Raw genomic sequence first — 20,284 nt, forward strand, 5'->3', positions numbered from 1 at the left:
AAAGCAGAATCCAAAACCACTTGTGGATTGCGTACGAATTTAATATTGAAGGTTTAAACGGTGAATTAAATTAAAATTCATTTTATACGAAATAATTAGCAATAACAAATAATAATGTTATTTCCCAGATCACTATCTGTCTGCCTTCGTTTCAAGGTCGGCTACTCACAGAGGGATTCTGTGGGATACTCACTTAAGCAGAGCCATCCAGTTTTGTTCTATTGCAATTCAAGGAGCCATCAGTTTCACATTAATTTCGGACTTTCATTTAAATTCAAATTTAAAAGAAATTACAAAAATTCCGTCATCGTCCCTTTAGCTGCCAGTTTGATTATCCATTACTCTTGATTAGCCTTAAATGAGCGTCGAAGTACCGTAGACATAATAAACGTTAGCAAATGCCATTCGCTGTATTTTTATTATTGATGAAAGTGGAAGTTTACTTAGTCAGCAAAGGCGAGAAAACCGCACAAGGATTAGCCGTAAATTGGCACTGGTGTGCAACATTAATGAACATTGGCTGCTTAAGTGTGAATAAAGTTGACACGATTTGGTCAAATAATTTCGGGCAGCCGTTAAATTTTCATTTTGGTTGGCAAAATATTTTCGCATCATTTCTATGCAAGGCAAGTAATTGGCACATTTTAATAAACCTTAATTTCAGTTTTAATGCTACTTTTATATATTATATTTCAACAGAGTAATTTAAATCCTTCAAATCAATTTTATCTCTTATTTTCCCCTTATAATGTCCGCCAAAACATCACAAAAATGAGATATGTGCTTTGATTTGATAAAGCTTTCGGTGCTTAATAGAGTCAGTGAACGGATGCAAAATTTGAACTATCGGAATTCGGTGGATTGGTAGGAATGGGTAAACAGACGCTTGCACCGTATGAAAATAGAACTGCTGAAATGAGTGTCTAAGTTATGACAACTTAAAATGCTTAAAAACAAAAAACTCTGGGTTACAATTAGGGTTAATAATTTCAAAGTATACTGCGAATACTGTTTGGCATTTTATGGCAAATGACTGGATATGTTAATATTCAAGTAATTGTAGAATAAATTTAAAGTCTTTTTAATAATAAAAATATAAATTCACAGTTCAGTTTATCATTAATTATACATGCATACCTGTGTATATAAATTATAAAAACTAAAAAATTTCATTTCTAATCAAATTTAACATAATTTACAATAATTCAATGTACAATATGCCAACACGTAAGGCACAAGGAATAATTTACATCACGTCTTATCTAATCTATTCAATTTGTTGATTATTTTCTTGCAACCAGTTGCCTACTTTAGCTATGTTATGTTCCAACCATTTGATGTTATATCTTACAGTTGCCAATGCTTCCCGTCGTGCAGCAGTACCGGCACCGGCTTCTGGATATTTCGCAAAGAATGCTTCCATTTCTTCCAATTTGGTTTGTGTAGAAAACTGTGATGTAATGGCAGGAATCAAACGACCCAAAGTTCGTTCATTAATTCCAAATCTGTCTACTAAACGTTGCCAATTTTCGCGTACATGATCCCACACTAAACTTTGTCCAACGGGATTTCTTGATATGTACTGCAAACAAGAAAAGTAGTCCTGACTCCGAACAATACTCTCGTCCCAAGCTAAATTAATGTATCTACAAATAAATAATGTGATAAGTATGTCACTTTGCGTCGTTATACTTGTTTATATTTTTATAGAAAGATTTGTGTATTGCGCTGCAATATAATATCAAGGCAGAAACTTGGGTAATCTATAGAAAAGTTCTTACCGTTGCAATATCCATGGTTCTTTAATTGCTGCAAGGGCTTCCATGAGTTTTATTTTTTCTTGTGCATCCGATTCAGCTACAAACAGTGCGAGTACTTGGTCCCAGATTTCTTCAGTTCCAACAGCTTGCATGCCATAGTAATAGACAATAGAACGTAAGTTAGGAGTAGGACGTACATCAGGATTAATTAACCAAGCGTTGAAACGTGTTGCTGCTTCTTGTAATGCAACTTTATGACCAAAACGACACGCGGTGTTTAATATTGTTACGCGTAACATACTGCAATGGGATAATATTAAAATTTTGCGCCTTTAATTAGAAATTTAGGCCCATACTTTAACAAGTGATCGGTATCCTCCTCCCACGTTAATGTCTCATATACTTCAGTAACTATCTTACGTACATAAACAGTGAAATCGCGATAGAATTCAGTGTAATATAGTAAACTCTTGATGGCATTGAGACGAGACGCACCGACTTGCCAAGGTACATAATCTCTTTCTTTCTGCAAATACGTACTTAATTGAAATGCAATGTTGTAATCGAGTTGTGATGCATCTGCTAATGTGAAGACATCAAATACTAAATTGGCTCTGTCGGAAATGCTAAGTTTTCCTCTTTCAGTTAACAAAAGAGTTATCAAAGCTTGCCACATATTCTCATCATAATTAACAAGATAATAACCCATTTGGTTCTTGTTAAATTTAATCCATTCGCTTACACTGGATATAGTTAAAGTAACTATGAAAAATTAAAATATTAACTAGAAACGCAATAAAAATAACACTTTTGCTAACTTACGTTGGTTATCATTATAATTAAAAATAGTACTTTGCTTTTCACTTTCTCCATCTGTAACGTATGTAATTGGAATTGACCAATGATAGCTAAAAGATGAGAAAACACAATTGGAGTGCACATACTTAAAAAAAAACCTAAGAAATATACTTGAATGTTGAAGGATCTTGTACAGTGTTATAATCCTCTGGATTTGAGAAGAATCGTTTTTGGGTCAACGTGAAGGTGTTACCACTTCTCACCACGCTAACAACTGGAAATCCCATTTGGTCAGTCCAGGTTTCCAGTAATAGCCTAGATAATGTAAAAGAATTAATTGTTACAAAGAAAAACAAATATGCTTCAAAATAGTTACGCACTTGACGTCAAATTCAAATCCTAGTGCTTCAATTTCATTGATGTAATCTTCAGTTACAGCGTTTCCGTAAATATTATTATTTAGGTAGTTCGTGGTACCCTTTTGGAATTTTTCTTCACCAACCAAATCCTAAAATAATAATAAATAACAACACAGAACCTATATAAAAGTGTACGTACTTCTAACATACGAATGATGGAAGCTCCTTTTGAATATGTGATGCTGTCGAAAAGTTCAGTAATCTGGCTTGGACTTTCCACAGTTTGTACAATTGGATGTGAAGCGGTTGTGGCATCCAATTTCATAACTGAATGGAAGTCTGCTATCAGAAATTGATCCAACTTTAAAAATAATATTTATTACCACACCAATTCAATGCACAATTATTATCAAGTATTTACCATACTCCATGTTGGTTCTACTTTATGAACTCCCTTGTACTCAATATAACTAGCAAAACCTTCATTTAACCAGAGATCGTTCCACCATTTCATAGTCACTGCGATTAAAAGATAATTACTTTTTTTTAACAAAATTATTTCTACATATATTTAAAAAACTGTTATACCCAAGTTTCCAAACCACATGTGAGCCAACTCATGTGCGATAACTGTAGCAACACGTTGTTGATTTGCACTAGAACTTATAGTTGGATCATATAATAAAGCAGTTTCACGGAAAGTTACCAAACCCCAGTTTTCCATAGCTCCAGATACAAAATCTGGTATGGCTACCATATCTAGTTTATTTAGTGGGTAAGGTACATTGAAATACTCGATGTAGTATTCAGTTATGGCTGAACCAATTTTCAAAGCATATTCCAGCTTATCTTTTTGTGCGGGAGTAGAATATACACGCATATTAAAATCTGGAGCATTTTCTAAGGTACCCTTTACCAACTTTTCTTGATAATCAAAGTCCGAAACAATAAAGCAAGCCAAATATGTGCTCATAGGTACTGATTCAGCAAATGTTACTTCTGTCAGTCCATCACTTTTGACCTCTTCATTCTTTAAAAAGCAAATATGAGTACATATATTATTGTTAATATTTCTGTAAGTTATATACTTACTTCCACCTCCATATTAGATAAAGCATGATAGCCACCATCAGTTGGTCGTACAATCCTAATTGTAAACTGCGCTTTCATAGATGGCTCATCAAAACAGGGAAACGCTTGACGTGCATAAGTTGGTTCAAACTTAGAAGTTGCTATCCATCTAAAATATTTATTGATATCAGAATTAAAATCACAAAACAAAAAAAAAACAAAAAAAAATAAAAAAACAAAATGCAAGAATGTGCTCTTCATACAAATTTGATATAAAAACGGTTGAAAACTGTTACCTTTTTTCGTTACGATTCTTATCAAAATATGAACTTTGGTAAAAACCCACAATTTTATCTGTTAGCGAACCATTAAAGTTCAATAATATGGAGTAATTTCCACTTTCAAGTGGTTTAGCAAATTCTGTTATCCAGTACTCGTACTGTGGGTGAGCGAAAGTCATTGATGGCTCAACTGCACTTATTTCCGCGCCGGCTTTGTTAAGCCGCAGCACACTTTCTGTAGTTACATTTATTAATTTAGCGTGAATAGGTATGAAACTAATAGGTTTAAGGACTTCCAAAGTTATAGTCACTGATCCATTAAATGTTTTATTTGGCAAATTGGGATACAGGCGCAAATTATATCGCTGTGGTTTTATTTCACGTGGCAAACGATACGTTATTTCTTTCAAAATTTTTGAGGTAGACATTATTTCTTCCGAAAGTTGATAAGATGTATTACGTTTTGTTGACTCTGGTGCTATTGTACTTATCGGGTCAAGTGGACGAAATTGTAATATCGGCTTTGTTGATAACACTACGTGCTGTGTTTGATTTATTGCTACAATTGGAAATGTCAAGTTAGCAACGTTGATATAAAACAGCTGATTTGCTGGCAGAATGGAACAGTGCGAAAACAGTGCGTTTCAGAGTGCAAGGAAATCATAAATATGTCAAAATTATTTATACATTGGATTAATTGATGGTCAGTGCCAGATTTCTTTGATTTGTTGTCATTTTTTTTCTTTGCATTGGTTTTTAATGTAAACCAATATTACCAGTAATGTTAATAAAAACGATAATACTAACGTCTTATATATTTCTGTTTTTATAAGTTAATGTCAATGTATTAAAAGATGTCTAAATAATATTACAAGAGATTTTATAATCTGGCGTCAGAATGTTTTTGTGTTCGAAAGTGATTACGTTTCGAACTACTTAATCTGCGAATAAAATTTTGTGCGTCAATGAAAAACAGAATGTATAGTACGTAAATTTCTTGCCGAATTTTAGCTTGTGTAGACGCAAGCTAACACTATATTTGATACAAATAAAACACAAGTTTATACTTAAGTTATAAACTGAATATATTGCGTGAGAGAATATAAAATGCCAAATTGCCAAATGTATGAAATAAATTTATTTGAATATACAATAGAATGAATCTGTTATCTGTTTTATAGAAAGAATTGGTTTCTTCATACGGTAAAATTGAAAAGAATATTTGAAAAACAATAAATTTTGTTAATTATGGTATATTGAAGTGATCAATACCGGAAAAAACCTTATTGTAATTAGTATATTCATTGTCTGCATAAATATTAAATACACTTTTGATAATCTAACAACTTACAATATAACTTACTTGAAACCATTTTTGAAATATTCAGGGTTTTATCTCTAAAAGTGAAATACTTTTATAACCTATGGTATATCTTGTTAAATATTGACAATAGGTTTTTTTATTTCTTACACTAAGGAACCCTCTTTCGACTGGGTGAGAAAGACCCTGTGCAGAAGTACATATAGTAGAACAAATCAGTGCAAATTTTACTTTTCAATTGATTTACTAATGATCTTACGGTAAAATTTTAGTTTCGAAATTTGGGTTCTTTATATGTCATTATAAAGAAAAATTTTTTAATAAAATTCTTCAATATTAATTGCATTAGCCATGAGTATTTACTACAAATCTCTGCAACTTTTTTGAAGTAAAGTGGGATATAGTAAGATACTAAACTAGATTGTACACGTGTCAAGGTTTATAAAGTTTTCCATCCCAGTGAGATGCAGACACAGATAACTGGTGTTCAGATTTTTAACAAATAGACCACAGCGTATTGTTTAACAACAGACTGTATGCATATTAGGAATAGAACAGCTTATAGATGATACGTAATAGTTTCGTACATTAATATAGTCTGAAGTAAAGGATAATATGTGAAGAACTTTTAATTATAAATACTATTGTAATGGAAAAATTATTTCTGAAGTCAACTGCCGATGAGAGAATGGTTTTTTTTCAAACTTTTCAATTTTCGCAATTGTTTTTCTGCCAGCAAAAGAATTTCAAATTTACACAATATATTCCACATACGTTCTATGAATATACCACTTCCTTGTGGTAAGGATTGCATAGTTGTGGCATTTTCCGCAATCGTTCGTCCAACATAAACTAACGCTCCAAGTAAAAACGCGCACAATACGAACAAAAATACGCAAAAACCGGCTAAAGTGAGCAGCGCATTACTTGGCTTTTTCGCTGCCGATAAACTGGAGCGAGGGCGTATGGTCGATGGAGCTTTTGGTGGATTTGGCGGGTACATTTCGGATACTCAGTTTTCGTTTATTGTTATGCTATTTGTGATCTTCTCATTTATTATTGTGAATTTGTCAATGATTTGTTGTACACACACACCCTACATAAAATATAATTTATTATTTTCCACGACTCACAATTTGCAACGGCAAGTATTCAACACAAAAGTACGGCTATCTACACACGCAAGTGCCGACACGTTGACTTATCTCAGAGTTGAATATTAATTTGAGTGAATTACAATAGCGAAACCGTGTCATGCTTAATTCGAAGAAAAAACCACTAAATTATTTCTATTATAAATTAATTGATTAAACAAACCAACAATAAAGCAAAAATAATTCATTTATTTACATAATTTTGTTTGCGAAACTTTAATTGACGATTTTTAATCCGAATTGTGTTATAACTTATAAGAGCAATCAAAATGTTAGATAAATTCCAGCAAAGCAAACAATACTAAATAAAATGTAACTCAATTCATTACAAAATAGTTTTTCTTCTTTTTTTAATTAATTCACAATTTTTTCAGCATGCAATTCACATCAGAGTTGTTTAATTTGTGAATAAATTTGAGGTGCTGCTGCCTGTGAGAAAAAGGCGGAAGACTTTAACTATGCCATTCGGTTTGTAATTGAGTTAGATGGAATATAGAAGATGGAAGATTGATTAATATTTCCATCTTAAAAATTTATCTAATTTTTTTCTATATTTATTTTGCAAAATATGGAAAAATGTTTATGATATTTATTTTATTTCGATTAAAATATTTCCCATTTTAAGAAAAAATAAATAAGAAAAATTGTGTTAAATTAGATATTGACTATTTGGTTAATCCTTTTCATTTAATATTTTTTTAAATATTATAGTGAGAAAAAATTGGCAACATTATTTAGTTATAATTTTAAAATGTTACACGGGTTTGGATTGCTCTAATGCATTGAATTTATATCAATTACTGAGTGAGCTCTTACACTTCACTCACGCATGCAGTCAGTGCTCATTTATAGTTGAAATATGTATATACATGGAAATAATAGCAGGGAAGTAACAAAAATATATAAAAATTAATGCTTAGTAAAGTGTACTGTGGAGCATTATTATTATTATTATTGTTAAGGGAATAATAATGTGGCACTGCGACCGTCGGTTCTCTTGTACATCCTTCTGGATTTAGATCTCTAAACACTGTTGCTTCAAACGTGGTATAGAACTTACTTCACAGAGTTTTATATTGCTTCTTCCACAAAAATATACATTTACGTGAAGTAAAAATAAAAAAAAAATTATATAAAAATTTTTATTATTGAAGAATCCAAAAATAAAGTTGATTCAAATTGAATTACTCAAAGAACCATATATGACTCGAAGATGTTATTACCAATCAATATGAAAAAACAAATAAGATAATTAGTAAAAAGTTTTAAATGACCGATCGTCAACAACAGAAAAAAATATTACTAACAATGTTTAGTAAAGGAATCGAAAATCTTTAGAGATCACTACGCCATAGGCTGAGACTACTTATAAATCATATAAATTAAAGTTAAAGAGTTTGAATAAAATTTGACGTTTCTAATAACACAAAATTAATCAAATTATTCCCCAAACCAAAAAAAGATTAAAATTTATAAGAAATTTCCTCATTTTTTTTAACATTTGATTTAAATAAATTTCGTAATGACTGCTTCAGCACCACCCATTTGAGTGATGGACACTAAAACTAAACTTTGTTAGGAAACAAAAAAATTAGCGACGTCTTCCCTAACATTTACCAGTCATTTTCGATTTTTACTATATGTATAAACGTATATTTTTATATACTCAAATAAAAAAATTAAAAAGATTTGAACGTTTCCTAAGATCAATGATGATGAGTACTTGACAATACTCGAAACAGCGTTGTATAATCAGCCAAATTTCAATAAATTAACTAAATTTTTGTTGCTGATTCTTCATTACTGTTCGAACCCTTCTTAAAAAACTCTTATTTACATTCTTTCTGATCTTGGTGTCCATTCATTTACATACTTCAAAGAAAATATTAGAACTATGAACTCCTCCCACAGTGCAGAACGCACACCGCCAACAGCACTATTCATGCCCTATAGATGATCACGACAAATATGGCTTGAGTTCAATTAAAGTTTTTTGTTAACAGTAATTTGTCGTATTATTTTATATATTTTCCAAGTTTAAAATATTGCATTTCAGTGCATTTCGATTAAATAAAAAACGTTTCTCTGAAAAACTAAATTGCATTGCATAAAGCGAAACGCTTGATGACGAGGCGTCGCGACGTGTAATGCGAAATTGGTTTTGTATGGCGATGTTGCAAGGAAAACTTGGTCATACATTAAAAATGACCAAAGACGGACGCATTGGAAAAGCGTTAATTTATTGTGTTTCACAGAGCAATGCGGAAATAAATCTCATTTTGCTGAAGTGAGGTTTTGTGTTTCAGAGCTCAATTTTTGTGTCAATCGATGCGGAATATCGTACGCAAATGTAATGAATGTTAATGATAGTATATTACGTGTTGGTGTGCAAAACTTCAAATTACGAGAAATGAAACGTGACTAGAGCCCAGAGCCCATAGCCCATTTCAAAAGCAATTTATCTAAACTTTGTCCTTTACGTAATTGTAAAATTTGTAAAGAAAAATTTTGTAATTTACGAATTTTCTGCAATTACTAAATTACTTTTCGCTACAAGGATGAATATTTTTATTAAAGAAAATTAAGCGAGATATATTTATATATATATATATACTTATATATTTAAAGACTTGCTTATAAATGTTACTATGGACTCAGTAGGCAATTGGGATGAAGAGCTCTCTCTCAACTAACGAAACTTACGCTTTATAGGTCGCTCAATTTTCCTGTGCTTTTGTATGGCGCAGTAGCAAGGACGTTATCACAGTAGGATAAACCAGCACTGTGTTAGAGAGAAAAGCTCTTCGTAGGATCTTGAGTCCTCTACGAGTTGGCGTCGACTACCGCATACGAATGAAACACGAGCTGTACGAGCTTTATTATGATATTAATATAATTCAGCGAATTAACATCCTTGACCACGTCGTGAGAATTGATGAAGATGCTTCATCTAAAAGGGGCTTTGAAGCTGAAGTTGAAGGAAGAAAGCTTAGAGGTAGACCCTGTCTTCGGTGAAGTGATCAAGTTGAGGGAGTACTAATCAGACTTGATGTACGAGACTGGAGAAGGCGCGCAGATAACAGAGGCGCCCGGGGAGACATGCTGCGTGAGGCCGAAACTCAGTAACTGGTTGGCCAAATAAGTATTTATATATTTAATTTCTTTAATTAAGCAAAATTATCTGCCAATGTTTACAACAGAATCAAGTTCTCTTTTCTGTGACATGAAAAGTGTAAATAAGGCTTCCTTAGACTGTAACGCAGATTCAATTCATAAAGAAAAAAGGTAAATAGATAAATCTCAACTATTGGCCTCTATTGAAGTCCTAGTCCAAGCTTATAAATTGAATTTAATGGAGTATTTTAATTTGCAAATGGTAAAGTACTACATGACATGCGTACTGATTATCTGGTGATGTCATGAAACGAATACTCTTGCTTCATTTAATTGCCTCAAATAATTATTGTGTCAAAATTTGCTAGAGCAAACGGCAGTTAATCGTTTATGTTTTATTGAAATTTTAGTAAAATGAGTAAAATGTGTATGAGCACAGCTTGTGGTGAATGCCAAAGATATTTTGCAATAAAAACAAGTTAATTTATTTAAATTCGCATTCGCTAGTTCACAAATCTACGCCAAGTGATACTGACTTTCGTTGATACTGATACAAGTCACTATCTGTGTAACATGTTCAGCTCATAGTAAAGCTTTAATAGATACAATTAAGTATCATAAAATAATATAGAATGCCAACCTACACACATTGGCATATGCAGAACCGCAGTGTGATCCGTGCTCAGTAATAAAAAATTGAATGCCACTAAAGTCGCAGCGAACGATAGAAAATTGCACATATCTAGCATATCAAGCTCTAGCCTACAAGGAATGCCGCAGCCAAATTGAGTTTCTTAGTAGAAACACTGTACAGAAAAGCAGTAGTTGTAGTTGCTGGAAGTAGCAGTAGTAGTTCTTTACCGCCAGAACGGCAATTCACAGTTACAACGGCGACTTACTTACTCATTCGCTACTTAATCAGCTTGGAAACCAGATGAACATTTGACCTGACGAATTCAGTTCACTCGGTGTGTCGTAATTAATATGCAGAAATTCGCATAATTAAGAATGCAATTATTTCATTGAACTCGCTTACTGGCTTAAGAGATACATATACGATTATACCAATTCGTTTAATTACTTGATAATAAGCATAAAAATAAAAATATTTTTGAGTTCAAATTTAAAACACTTGTCGGCCTTCATATTATTGTCTTGTTTGGGCCACAATAACGAGTTCACAGCTAAATAAAATGTGAACTGAGTAAGAATTTTTAATTAGTTCCCTTGTACTCGTATAGGTATAAGTTATGCGAAAAGCTTATCTAATCCTACTCCTGTTAATACAGTTTTTATTTACTATAAATTTTGTACTTTACTTTAGTGTAGAATAAAGAGTATAGGGTATTATGGGTAATCATTTGGATTTGCCGAAAATTTTTCTTATTTTCATTTATTTTGATTTGATTACCGCAAAGCCGTCAAACAACTACAAACTTAGTCATTCACTGAAGAAAAAGTCTTACAACATAAAATTGGAAAGGTGCGTCTATGCAAAAATACGCGATTCGAATAATTCATTTCAAATATTGGGCGTGATAATGCATATGAGTACTGAATAACGAAATTTATATAAAGTTTTCGGATTTTTTGAGGTAACCTTAATTGAAGTAGAAAATGTTATCAATGCTGAGGTTGGTAAGTAATAAATTGGATAAGATATTGACTAAGTTGGGAAACATCATTTGAAACTTTATGTTGCTAGTGGTAAGTTGCAAGTTTAAAAAGTAAAGGTTATGAGCATATATTTTGTGAATGCAAATGTAGTACAAGAGAAACAATAAATGGAATAAAAATGGGAAAAAATATTTACTACAAACAAAATGGAAACAAAATATATAATAAATATTATCAGCCTATGTCTGTTAAGCAGGAACAAGACTACAGAATTACAAGATATGGATTGAACAGTGGACTTGATAGACGAAATGTAGAAAATCTTCGTCATTATTGGTAATAATGAAGATTATATATCAACAAATATAAATATCAGAGTTATGCTAAATATATTAGGCTTAAATTATTGAACAATTGAGAATTTTAACGAATAACTCTCAAAAAATTAATACATTTGTTGTTTCGCAACGTTAGCAACAATGCTAAATATTGATTTTGTAAAATGATGTGCTCCTTAACTTACATGTTAAACAAACGAAACAATTTTCGACGATTTGTGATTTCCAACTCAATAATCAACAAATTAGTTTTGGACTTTGGTAATAGAAGTAATTTCATAGAAGCAGCTTGAAGCCGCTTCTAGAAGATTGGAATAGTAACACCTTCAAAAGAAACATGTTCAGAACTATAATAGTTGTAACATCTTTTGTCACCAAAATTATCTACTTTTCTACTTATCTATTATATATATTATACTATTGTCAACAACATAATTAATTCTTATAAACTACGTTGAGAATACATAACATATAGAGCTAAATATCATAAATCTACTCTTTCACTACTCTTTCACGGCACTCGTCAGGTGTAGCCTGTTTTATTAAGGTTCTTCTTCTTCATTGTTCCATTAACTCCCAGTGCAACATAGGGCCTCAATTAAGGTTAGCATGGCCTTAAATCTTTCGCGGGATGGGTTGCGAGTATTGTCCACCATTTAGTTCCTACCATACGTACATATAACATATACAGTTAATGTGAAAAATAAATCCAGAATAGTTTTAATATTATTTCTAACTACAATTGGAACATTCTCAAAGAGCGTGACTACAATTATAATAAAAAGCTTTACCAATTTTAAAATCTATCAACTAAAATTTCAGATACCCAATAATTCAATTCAATATGTAATAAATTTCACTTAATAGCATTGTAATACCGTAAAACCTATAGAATTTAGACTTAGCGCAACCTACAAAGAAAGTCTAGGTAAGATTTTTCTTTTGCTACGTTAACACACAATTCCCAAGAACTTTCATTGACAAGTAGAAATGCCGATTTTTGTATAATTTGGCTATTAAATGAGCCGTAATGCATAGAAAAGCCACAAAAGCAAACGAGAAAAGAGGAAGAGGAAAAATGTCCCACTTACACATTACAGACAATAATCAATGTTGAAACCAAAAAAAAAAAAAAATACAAATACAAATAATAAATGATATTTCGACTCGAGGCTAGAACAAAACCTGTTGCCGAAGCCCAATTTCGGTGAGCTTAACTTGTACAAAATGTGCCGCAGCATGCAATGAAAGATGAAAGTAAGCAAAGCTCGAAGTGGAAGTAGCAGTAGAAATTGAACGAAAAGAGTTAATCAAGCTCAAGACTCACAACATACAATTGCAGTTGCCAATTTTAGGCTACAAGCAGCAGAAAACAAAAAAATATTAAGAACATTTACAATTTGTGTTACTTATTGCTAATACAGAAGAAACAGCAACAACAACAGCGCAGTAGCAGTAGCAGTAGCAATAGCAGTGCTCTAACATGAAGTCAACAATAACCTGTTATTCTTTGCTGTTAAAGCTTAACAGTTGTTCTAATTTGTCAATTTATTTGTACACATTGTTGTTTTTGCAAAATCACCGATTAGAAAACTCCAATAACAAAAGGAAGACTGTCATATAAAAATAAATAATAAATCAATTTAAAAATATATTTCTCCTTTCAGGTAATACTTTCTAAGGTGTAAATAACCACAAAAACAAAAACAAAAACAAAAACACAACAAATAAAATTAATGGAACTCAAGCAAAGCCTAAGGTCAAAATTTGATTATTTTAAACAACAAATCATTTCTTTTTCAGCTTAAAAAGTCATTATTTTAAAAGTTTGTTTGAATTTCACTTTTCACGAAGCTTGTTTGTGGCATTTTTTATTATTGTTGTCAGTGCATTTTTTCAAAAATGATTATTTTATTTTGTATATTTTTAATTAATAAATATGCGTAAAGCATCATCACCAACCGTCAATCTCGCTACCAACAAATATAAGCGCACTTCACAGCCCGACTCACGACGGAAAGTGCGTCCCGGTTTGATTACGTGCAGCTCAAATGTACTTTTATCAACACGACTAGAATTTTTTTATTGTCTGTTGTTTGTTTTTTTTTAATTTTTTAATTTTTTATCATCCACACATTTATGAATAATAGTTACGAAAAAAAATTTACAAATAATATTAAATGCAATTTGACACTGAAACAACAGAAACCGAGCTTTGCTTTACTTTGATGACTTATGTCGTTATTTTTATTGAACTTTCCATCCGTAGCAGGAACGCGAACTAAGCACCACCGTTACCGGCAGCTGTAAGCATTGAACTAAACCGGTAAAGCTCTGTAAGCCACTTGCTCGGTTTGAGTTGTCTGTTTCACGAAGTCTACTTTTCGAGATTTAAAGCTGAGCTACATTTTATGTTCGGTAAGTTGCTTTTAACAGAACAGAACTATACGTATGCCATGTCGATGACAATTTAGGTTCGTTAAGCAAGAGGGCGATGTTCATTCGATTCTCTTGTTTTGATTGTAACAGAATAACAAATATGTGAAAACTTACTGATATCACAGAGACTGTTAATAGAAAGTGATGTGATCTAGTGCATTCTGTTAAATGAATGATCTGTCTATGGTTTAATGCAGTGATTGTTAACAGAACGTGTTATATACGTTCAAATGCATTCTATTAAATAAATTATAATTATTTCTATGAAATAAATTATGTTTATTTAATAAAATATTTGAAATGGTTTAATACAGATTAATCTTTTCTTTCAGACTGTCATCATTGCTTATTCACAGTGTATTGGGAAAGAATGTTTTTCTTCTTCTTTCACAAAATAGTATTCAATGCAATACTTACTTTCGAAAAAGATAGAGAAGAACTAGACGAATGATAGTGAATAACGCAACTATATTTGAGGAATGAATAACAACAGCAAGGACTTCCAACAGACCAGGGAAAAATTGAATGATATTAAAATGGTTCAAAGGAAGTTCATGGCTCATGTATTTTAGAAAAAATACAAAGTGGAAGATCAGAGAATTGTTAGTAAAAAACAATTTCATTCATATTTCTTAATATTTGGAATGCAACATTATATTTGGAAACATTTTTTAACAGTGTCTAAAGAATATAGACATACTATATGTTTTATAGTACCAACATAAACTTTATTAAAAATTGTATGAATATTATTATTTTGACAGTTCCACTATAATAGGTCTTGGGACTCATATTACAATTCGTTAGGGCTCATTGTAATAACATTGGTGCACTTACATGACCTTCTCTACGTCGTCTAATAAACCAGCCAGTTTCCAACACAAACTTTAACAATCTTATTATGTAATCCATGACTTTTAGGAAGTAACAATAACTCTTCCTATAACAGTTTGTTTGTTACATAGGTTTAGAACAGGTTTAGAATAAAATTAGTTTAAATCTTTAATGTTAATATGTAATTAATTGAAGTATTTTCTACTGATACTCAAAAAACGATATATGCAGTTTATTCCGGTTTTATTAATTAAAACTATTACATTCTCAGAATAATGTTTATTCTATTAAGCAACTTAACACTCAAGCCCTGAAGCAGAGATCAGTTACGAGATCGCTTAGTGCGCGATCACAAAGTTAATAACAAAAGAACTCAAAGTTGTGTGAAAATGCGAAAATGTAATTCAATTAATATTATTAATTTTCTTATCTTGTTCTCGTAAAGCTATAGAAATAAACATTTTAGTATTTTTCTAGTAGAAATATAAAACATTTTGGAATACTTTAAAGTTTAGTATGTAAGCATGGAATATGTAATGTAAAAGTTTGCTCACCAAAGAAAAAATGAATTCAAAATAACTTAAAGTATTTTTATAATTCCATTTCTTGGCTTTTAATTGAATACAAGAGTATTTGTGCAACACATATAGATCATGGAATGTACAATTTTAATCAATTGATAAATGTAAATGTCAATTCTTTTAAAATGATGTGATTTTATTTATATTATTACAGTTGATTACATTTGTTAATCATGTAATAATCGCACCCTACACATTCTTGTTTTTTGATTATCAAATATATATTTAAATCTACAAATAACTTACCTCTCCTCACCCTCAGTCGTAGTGTAGCTGCTCGCATACATCCCTGATAAGCCGTCCAAATTACTGACAAAATGTATTGAAACCGTGTAGGGTGATTTATACAAAAGTTCATGCAATTCAATGAACAACATTTCTTTTTCAGGCTTCAAGTAAATGTCCTTGACACGTATGCGCATTCGGGTCATCATATGATGTATGGTCACTTCTCCGATCTCCAAGTTCTTTGCGTGCAATACAAGCAAATTTGTTGGATTGTTGATTTCTATTTGAATTGAGACATAGCCTTCGCAGGTCTTAGTTGTCCAATCAGGATGTACATATATATTATATTTTATTGGTATTATATCACCGGGCAGAAAGTAAACAACCTATGGTAAAACAACGTGTAACGCTTCGATTAAAAAAAATTATAAAAAAAATTGCGAAAACTATAAAAAATTAATGCATCGATAATAAAAAACATTTTATCGAAGAAAATTTATAACTAATATTTTCGTTGGTTGTGTAATAAATTTTATTGGAAATTGAATGTAATTAAGTATACAACTAACTTTAAACTAATAATAGGTAAATTATCTTTATTGAACTTAAGTTAACAAATACTTTAACTTCGGCTACTGAAATGTCCTCACAAGAATTCATCTTTAAAAACTAGAGCAAATTGCGAAAACTCGCTGAAGTCTCTGGTGCAGTTGTTGACTCTGATGTTGTGGCAGTTGTAGTTGTTACTATTGATGTTGTTGTTGTGGATAAAGACTGAATAAAGGATTCGAAAACATCCAATTTTTGATTACATTCTTTAAATTTCTGCGACATATTTGAGTTGTCCACAGCTAAACATACTGTAGCTACTAGTAATGCCGTTGAGAGCAAACCAAAAAAGATCGCCACTCGTCTAACGGTAATGTAACCTAAAGAAGTATCTATAATATTTCATTCTGATAGAAAATCTTTGCAATTTACTAACTTTTTATATCAAACCCCATTTGTACTATTTTGCCTACTGCAGCTACTGTGATACGTATCCCACGCGTTTACTTCGAAAGACTAAAGTATTTGCTACTATCAAATTAAATTCTGACAATCTCGCTTAGGAACTCATAAAGCGATTTTAATCATTTTAATTATCGCTTTTGCTTAAATTATTATCGAGTTTTAATTGTTCTGATAAAAACTAATTAGTACAAATAAACCGACAACTTTTTAAATGACTAAGTTAAATCATTTATCAAAAAGACTGTAAAATTTGACCGTATGGAAACCCAAAGATATCAGTGGTCTAAACCCAAACAATAAAAAGATATATATATCGTTTACATTAGATTATATAATTTAAAATGATAGAGAAGTGTAATCAAAATATATTTTTTTTAATACTTAATTTTTCAAATTGCATGAGACATACACTTTTAATGTTTCAATTATGTACATATAAACTAAGCACATACATTTTATAGTATCAACACTTAATTAATTATCCTTCTTTATACTACGTTCTTATTGACCTTTAATGACTCATTTTTAATGAGTCATTTTTAATGAGTCATTTCAGAGTGTTTGTATTCTTAATTCGTTAAGCTTGTGCTTGTTTCATTAAAGCACTTTTTCATCTTAAGATATTTTTTTAGAAGGAGTTTCTTTGTTTTCAAAATATCAAAAAAAGCTTTTAGAGAGCTTTTGTACACGGTTTGTTCAGTGCATCCATTTTCATTTTCAATTCATTTTATAAATTAAGCTTTGTAAGCCGAAACTTATTTATGACAAAATGTGTCATTTAGTATATAAAGTAAATAATATCAAAATATCGATATTACCAACCTATCCACAAAGACAAGCTTGAAAAATCATTGCTTAAAATCCAAAAAAATAAAGCACATTGATTTCGAGTACTATCGAGGTATACTGAGGACTGTAATTGTACGAAAGAAAAAGAATAGGAACCATGTATTATAAACAGTCTTTCTTCTTTTATTGGTTAAGTTCGAAATATAGGTAAACGTAAGCAGTAAAGCACAAAGTACCTAGGAAGCACGTAATAAAATAATCATAAAGAGTCTACACTCGATTATCAGTCAAACTTTCATAAAGTTCAGATACCGCAAAGTTGATGTAGTGGAATTCAGAGCAGGAGGGAATGGTTATAAGGAACTCAAAAAAATCCCAAGGGTTTACAAATAAATAATACTTGTGAATTGATAATCTTTGAACTTTGAAATTTAATTATATATTATTATTATTATGATCTTTTTTCATTTTAAATCTTTTTAAAATACAAAAAACAATGAAAACAGCACAGTTATCACATCTATTTTGAAATTTTGTAAGTCGCGAGTATAAAACTTTTGTAGAATATGTGGAATAGGGGACATTATTCTTTGAAGTGGTAAAGCATTATAGGGTCGCAAAAGACTATCGTATAATGTTTTACGATCTCTTCTATATTTTTTACAAAACGTTTCAAATTTTTAATTTAATGAAATCGAGTGAGCCATAAAACTTTTAAAATATGTGAAAAGAATGATACGCTTCCATAAAATACTTCATATTTGCTTATCGCATACTAAAAACTTAAGTTAAAACTTAATTAACATAAAGTGAAGTCAAAAGTCAAAGTCAATATAAGTTACTAACAAAAATCCTTATAAGATTTTTATCCTGAACTGATTAATAATACAGTTTCAAATAGAATATAAAACGTATAAGTTTAACTTTATAAAGATAAGAGTTGAATATGGTGACAGCTGTAGATTTTAAAAAATATTAGAGCGATACTATATGTAATTATCAGGAGATACAACTAATATATCTGTCTAGCTCTAATCAAATCAAATGAAGTCAGGAAACTTAACCGAACTTAAAGTTAACTTAAACTAAACTTAATTCTAATATATATTACACATAATATTTCTTAGAGGACAGAACAGTATTACGTAAGTCTTCAATAAAAATATTGCCATAGTTACAATACTTTTTTCTGTGAGAACTCTTATATATTGACAATTTTTATTATTAAAACTACTATAAAGACCAAACTATCAGTAGATTAGTTACTAAGAAACCAGCTAACATAATTTAACAACACTATGAACATCTGAACAAATTCAGATAAACTGATATTTCAGACAATTTACCAGAATCAATCCATATATAGAGAGAATCTACATAAAATCTGATATATAGTATCAATAAACTGAAACTAAAATTGTTATGTATCATATAGAGTACTTTTATAAAGTCTGCTCAAATTATAATTTTCTAATCACTTAACAAATACTTACATCTTCAGGATTAGGTAAATCAGTTGGTAATGTTGGATAGTTTGGATTATCTTCTGGATTTGAAACTCCAGATGAAGTAGTTGTTGTACTTATGGTACTTGACGGAGTCGATGGATTATCGGGATCTGTTGGACCATCTGAAACTGTTGAACTTGTTGGATCTGCTGAGACTGTCGATACTGATGATCCACTAGTACTAGTACTTGAAGGAGTTGTAACAGCTGGAGCAGTTGTTGATATTAAATCCAATTTATCTAATGCATCTTGTAGCTGTTCCTCCAAGTCAGCTTTTTGTACTGCCAGAACAATCGTCGAAACACAGAATGCAATTGTGGCGAGTGATAATAAGATTGCCACAGTTTTGGCAGTAAACACTAAATAAAGATTATGAAATAAGAATTATGTATATTTATTTTAAATAGTGAAATATTTAGTCTTTTATATATCTTAAATCATATTGTTTTCTTTCAAATATATGTAGAAAGTATACTTCACACATACAAGCCATTTGTATCCTTTATCAACTACACTTATCACAATTTCAGAAAATAATATACAAAATTTAAACTAATATAACAGTAGTCCTTTAGAATTAGGTCATTCACACTGAATAGCTTAAGCTCAAATCTACATGCTATTCGTTAGACCTTAAGTTCTTTACTAAATGAAATAATTGTATCTAAATCTAATTTTGTATGCTTTTTTGATTTGCTGAAATTATTTGTTGTACTTCGATTGTTTGATTTGAAAAAGATATTTACAATACCTAAACGCACAACTTTTATCATGTGTTATGTATTTATTAATTTATAAATAAACAAAGTACAAATAATTTAATAATAATTTTTTTATTGCACTTATATGAATTTTATCGATATTATCGCAATTGATCGTATTTTATAGTTTTTATTGGCCTCACCGCAAAATTGTCTACTTAAGTTAGTTCAGTAAAGGTTACCAAAATAAACAGAAATATTAACAAATTACCCAATCATCAGCACGATATACATAATATTCAAAATTCAGAAAAAACAATTCCAAATAATTTATTCCAATATTCGGACAAAGATCTCAAATAACGCAGTTTATAGTA

At 30.7% G+C, this 20,284-nt stretch overlaps 2 protein-coding genes across 4 annotated transcripts; both read right to left on the reverse strand.

Annotated features, from left to right (window-relative positions):
- Window positions 1-1,061: 1,061 nt before the first annotated feature.
- Window positions 1,062-19,833, reverse strand: LOC119683941 (glutamyl aminopeptidase-like). Of its 3 annotated transcripts, none has more exons than XM_038097837.1 (13): window positions 19,693-19,833; window positions 19,192-19,565; window positions 15,914-16,281; window positions 4,010-4,157; window positions 3,506-3,947; window positions 3,339-3,436; window positions 3,117-3,278; window positions 2,939-3,066; window positions 2,730-2,873; window positions 2,583-2,668; window positions 2,117-2,522; window positions 1,782-2,060; window positions 1,062-1,646 (listed from the first exon to the last, which is right to left on the reverse strand). In XM_038097837.1, the coding sequence occupies exons 1-13, from the start codon at window positions 19,697-19,699 to the stop codon at window positions 1,268-1,270; spliced, it is 3,021 nt and encodes a 1,006-aa protein (XP_037953765.1). In that variant the 5' UTR covers window positions 19,700-19,833; the 3' UTR covers window positions 1,062-1,267. The 3 variants fall into 3 exon arrangements, with proteins under 3 accessions (XP_037953765.1, XP_037953764.1, XP_037953763.1); XM_038097836.1 differs by lacking the exons at window positions 15,914-16,281; window positions 19,192-19,565; window positions 19,693-19,833 and adding exons at window positions 4,285-4,828; window positions 6,365-6,686; window positions 14,038-14,134; XM_038097835.1 differs by lacking the exons at window positions 15,914-16,281; window positions 19,192-19,565; window positions 19,693-19,833 and adding exons at window positions 4,285-4,828; window positions 6,365-6,686; window positions 13,776-14,123.
- LOC119683942 lies at window positions 16,426-16,962 on the reverse strand. Its single transcript, XM_038097838.1, has 2 exons — window positions 16,881-16,962; window positions 16,426-16,824 (listed from the first exon to the last, which is right to left on the reverse strand). Exons 1-2 carry the CDS (start codon window positions 16,897-16,899, stop codon window positions 16,565-16,567), a joined length of 279 nt encoding a protein of 92 aa, XP_037953766.1. The 5' UTR covers window positions 16,900-16,962; the 3' UTR covers window positions 16,426-16,564.
- Window positions 19,834-20,284: the final 451 nt, after the last annotated feature.

The sequence above is a fragment of the Teleopsis dalmanni genome, chromosome 2 (assembly GCF_002237135.1).
Source record: "Teleopsis dalmanni isolate 2A chromosome 2, ASM223713v2, whole genome shotgun sequence".
Taxonomy (NCBI): Eukaryota; Metazoa; Arthropoda; class Insecta; order Diptera; family Diopsidae; genus Teleopsis; species Teleopsis dalmanni.

Coding starts and splice junctions, on each gene's coding strand:
- LOC119683941 (XM_038097836.1), bottom strand. CDS start 6,593: ATGTACCCGCCAAATCCACCAAAAGCTCCATCGACCATACGCCCTCGC. Junction 3,067..3,116: donor CCATCATTCGTATGTTAGAA/GTACGTACACTT, acceptor TTATTATTTTAG/GATTTGGTTGGTGAAGAAAA. Junction 2,061..2,116: donor GATACCGATCACTTGTTAAA/GTATGGGCCTAA, acceptor ATCCCATTGCAG/TATGTTACGCGTAACAATAT.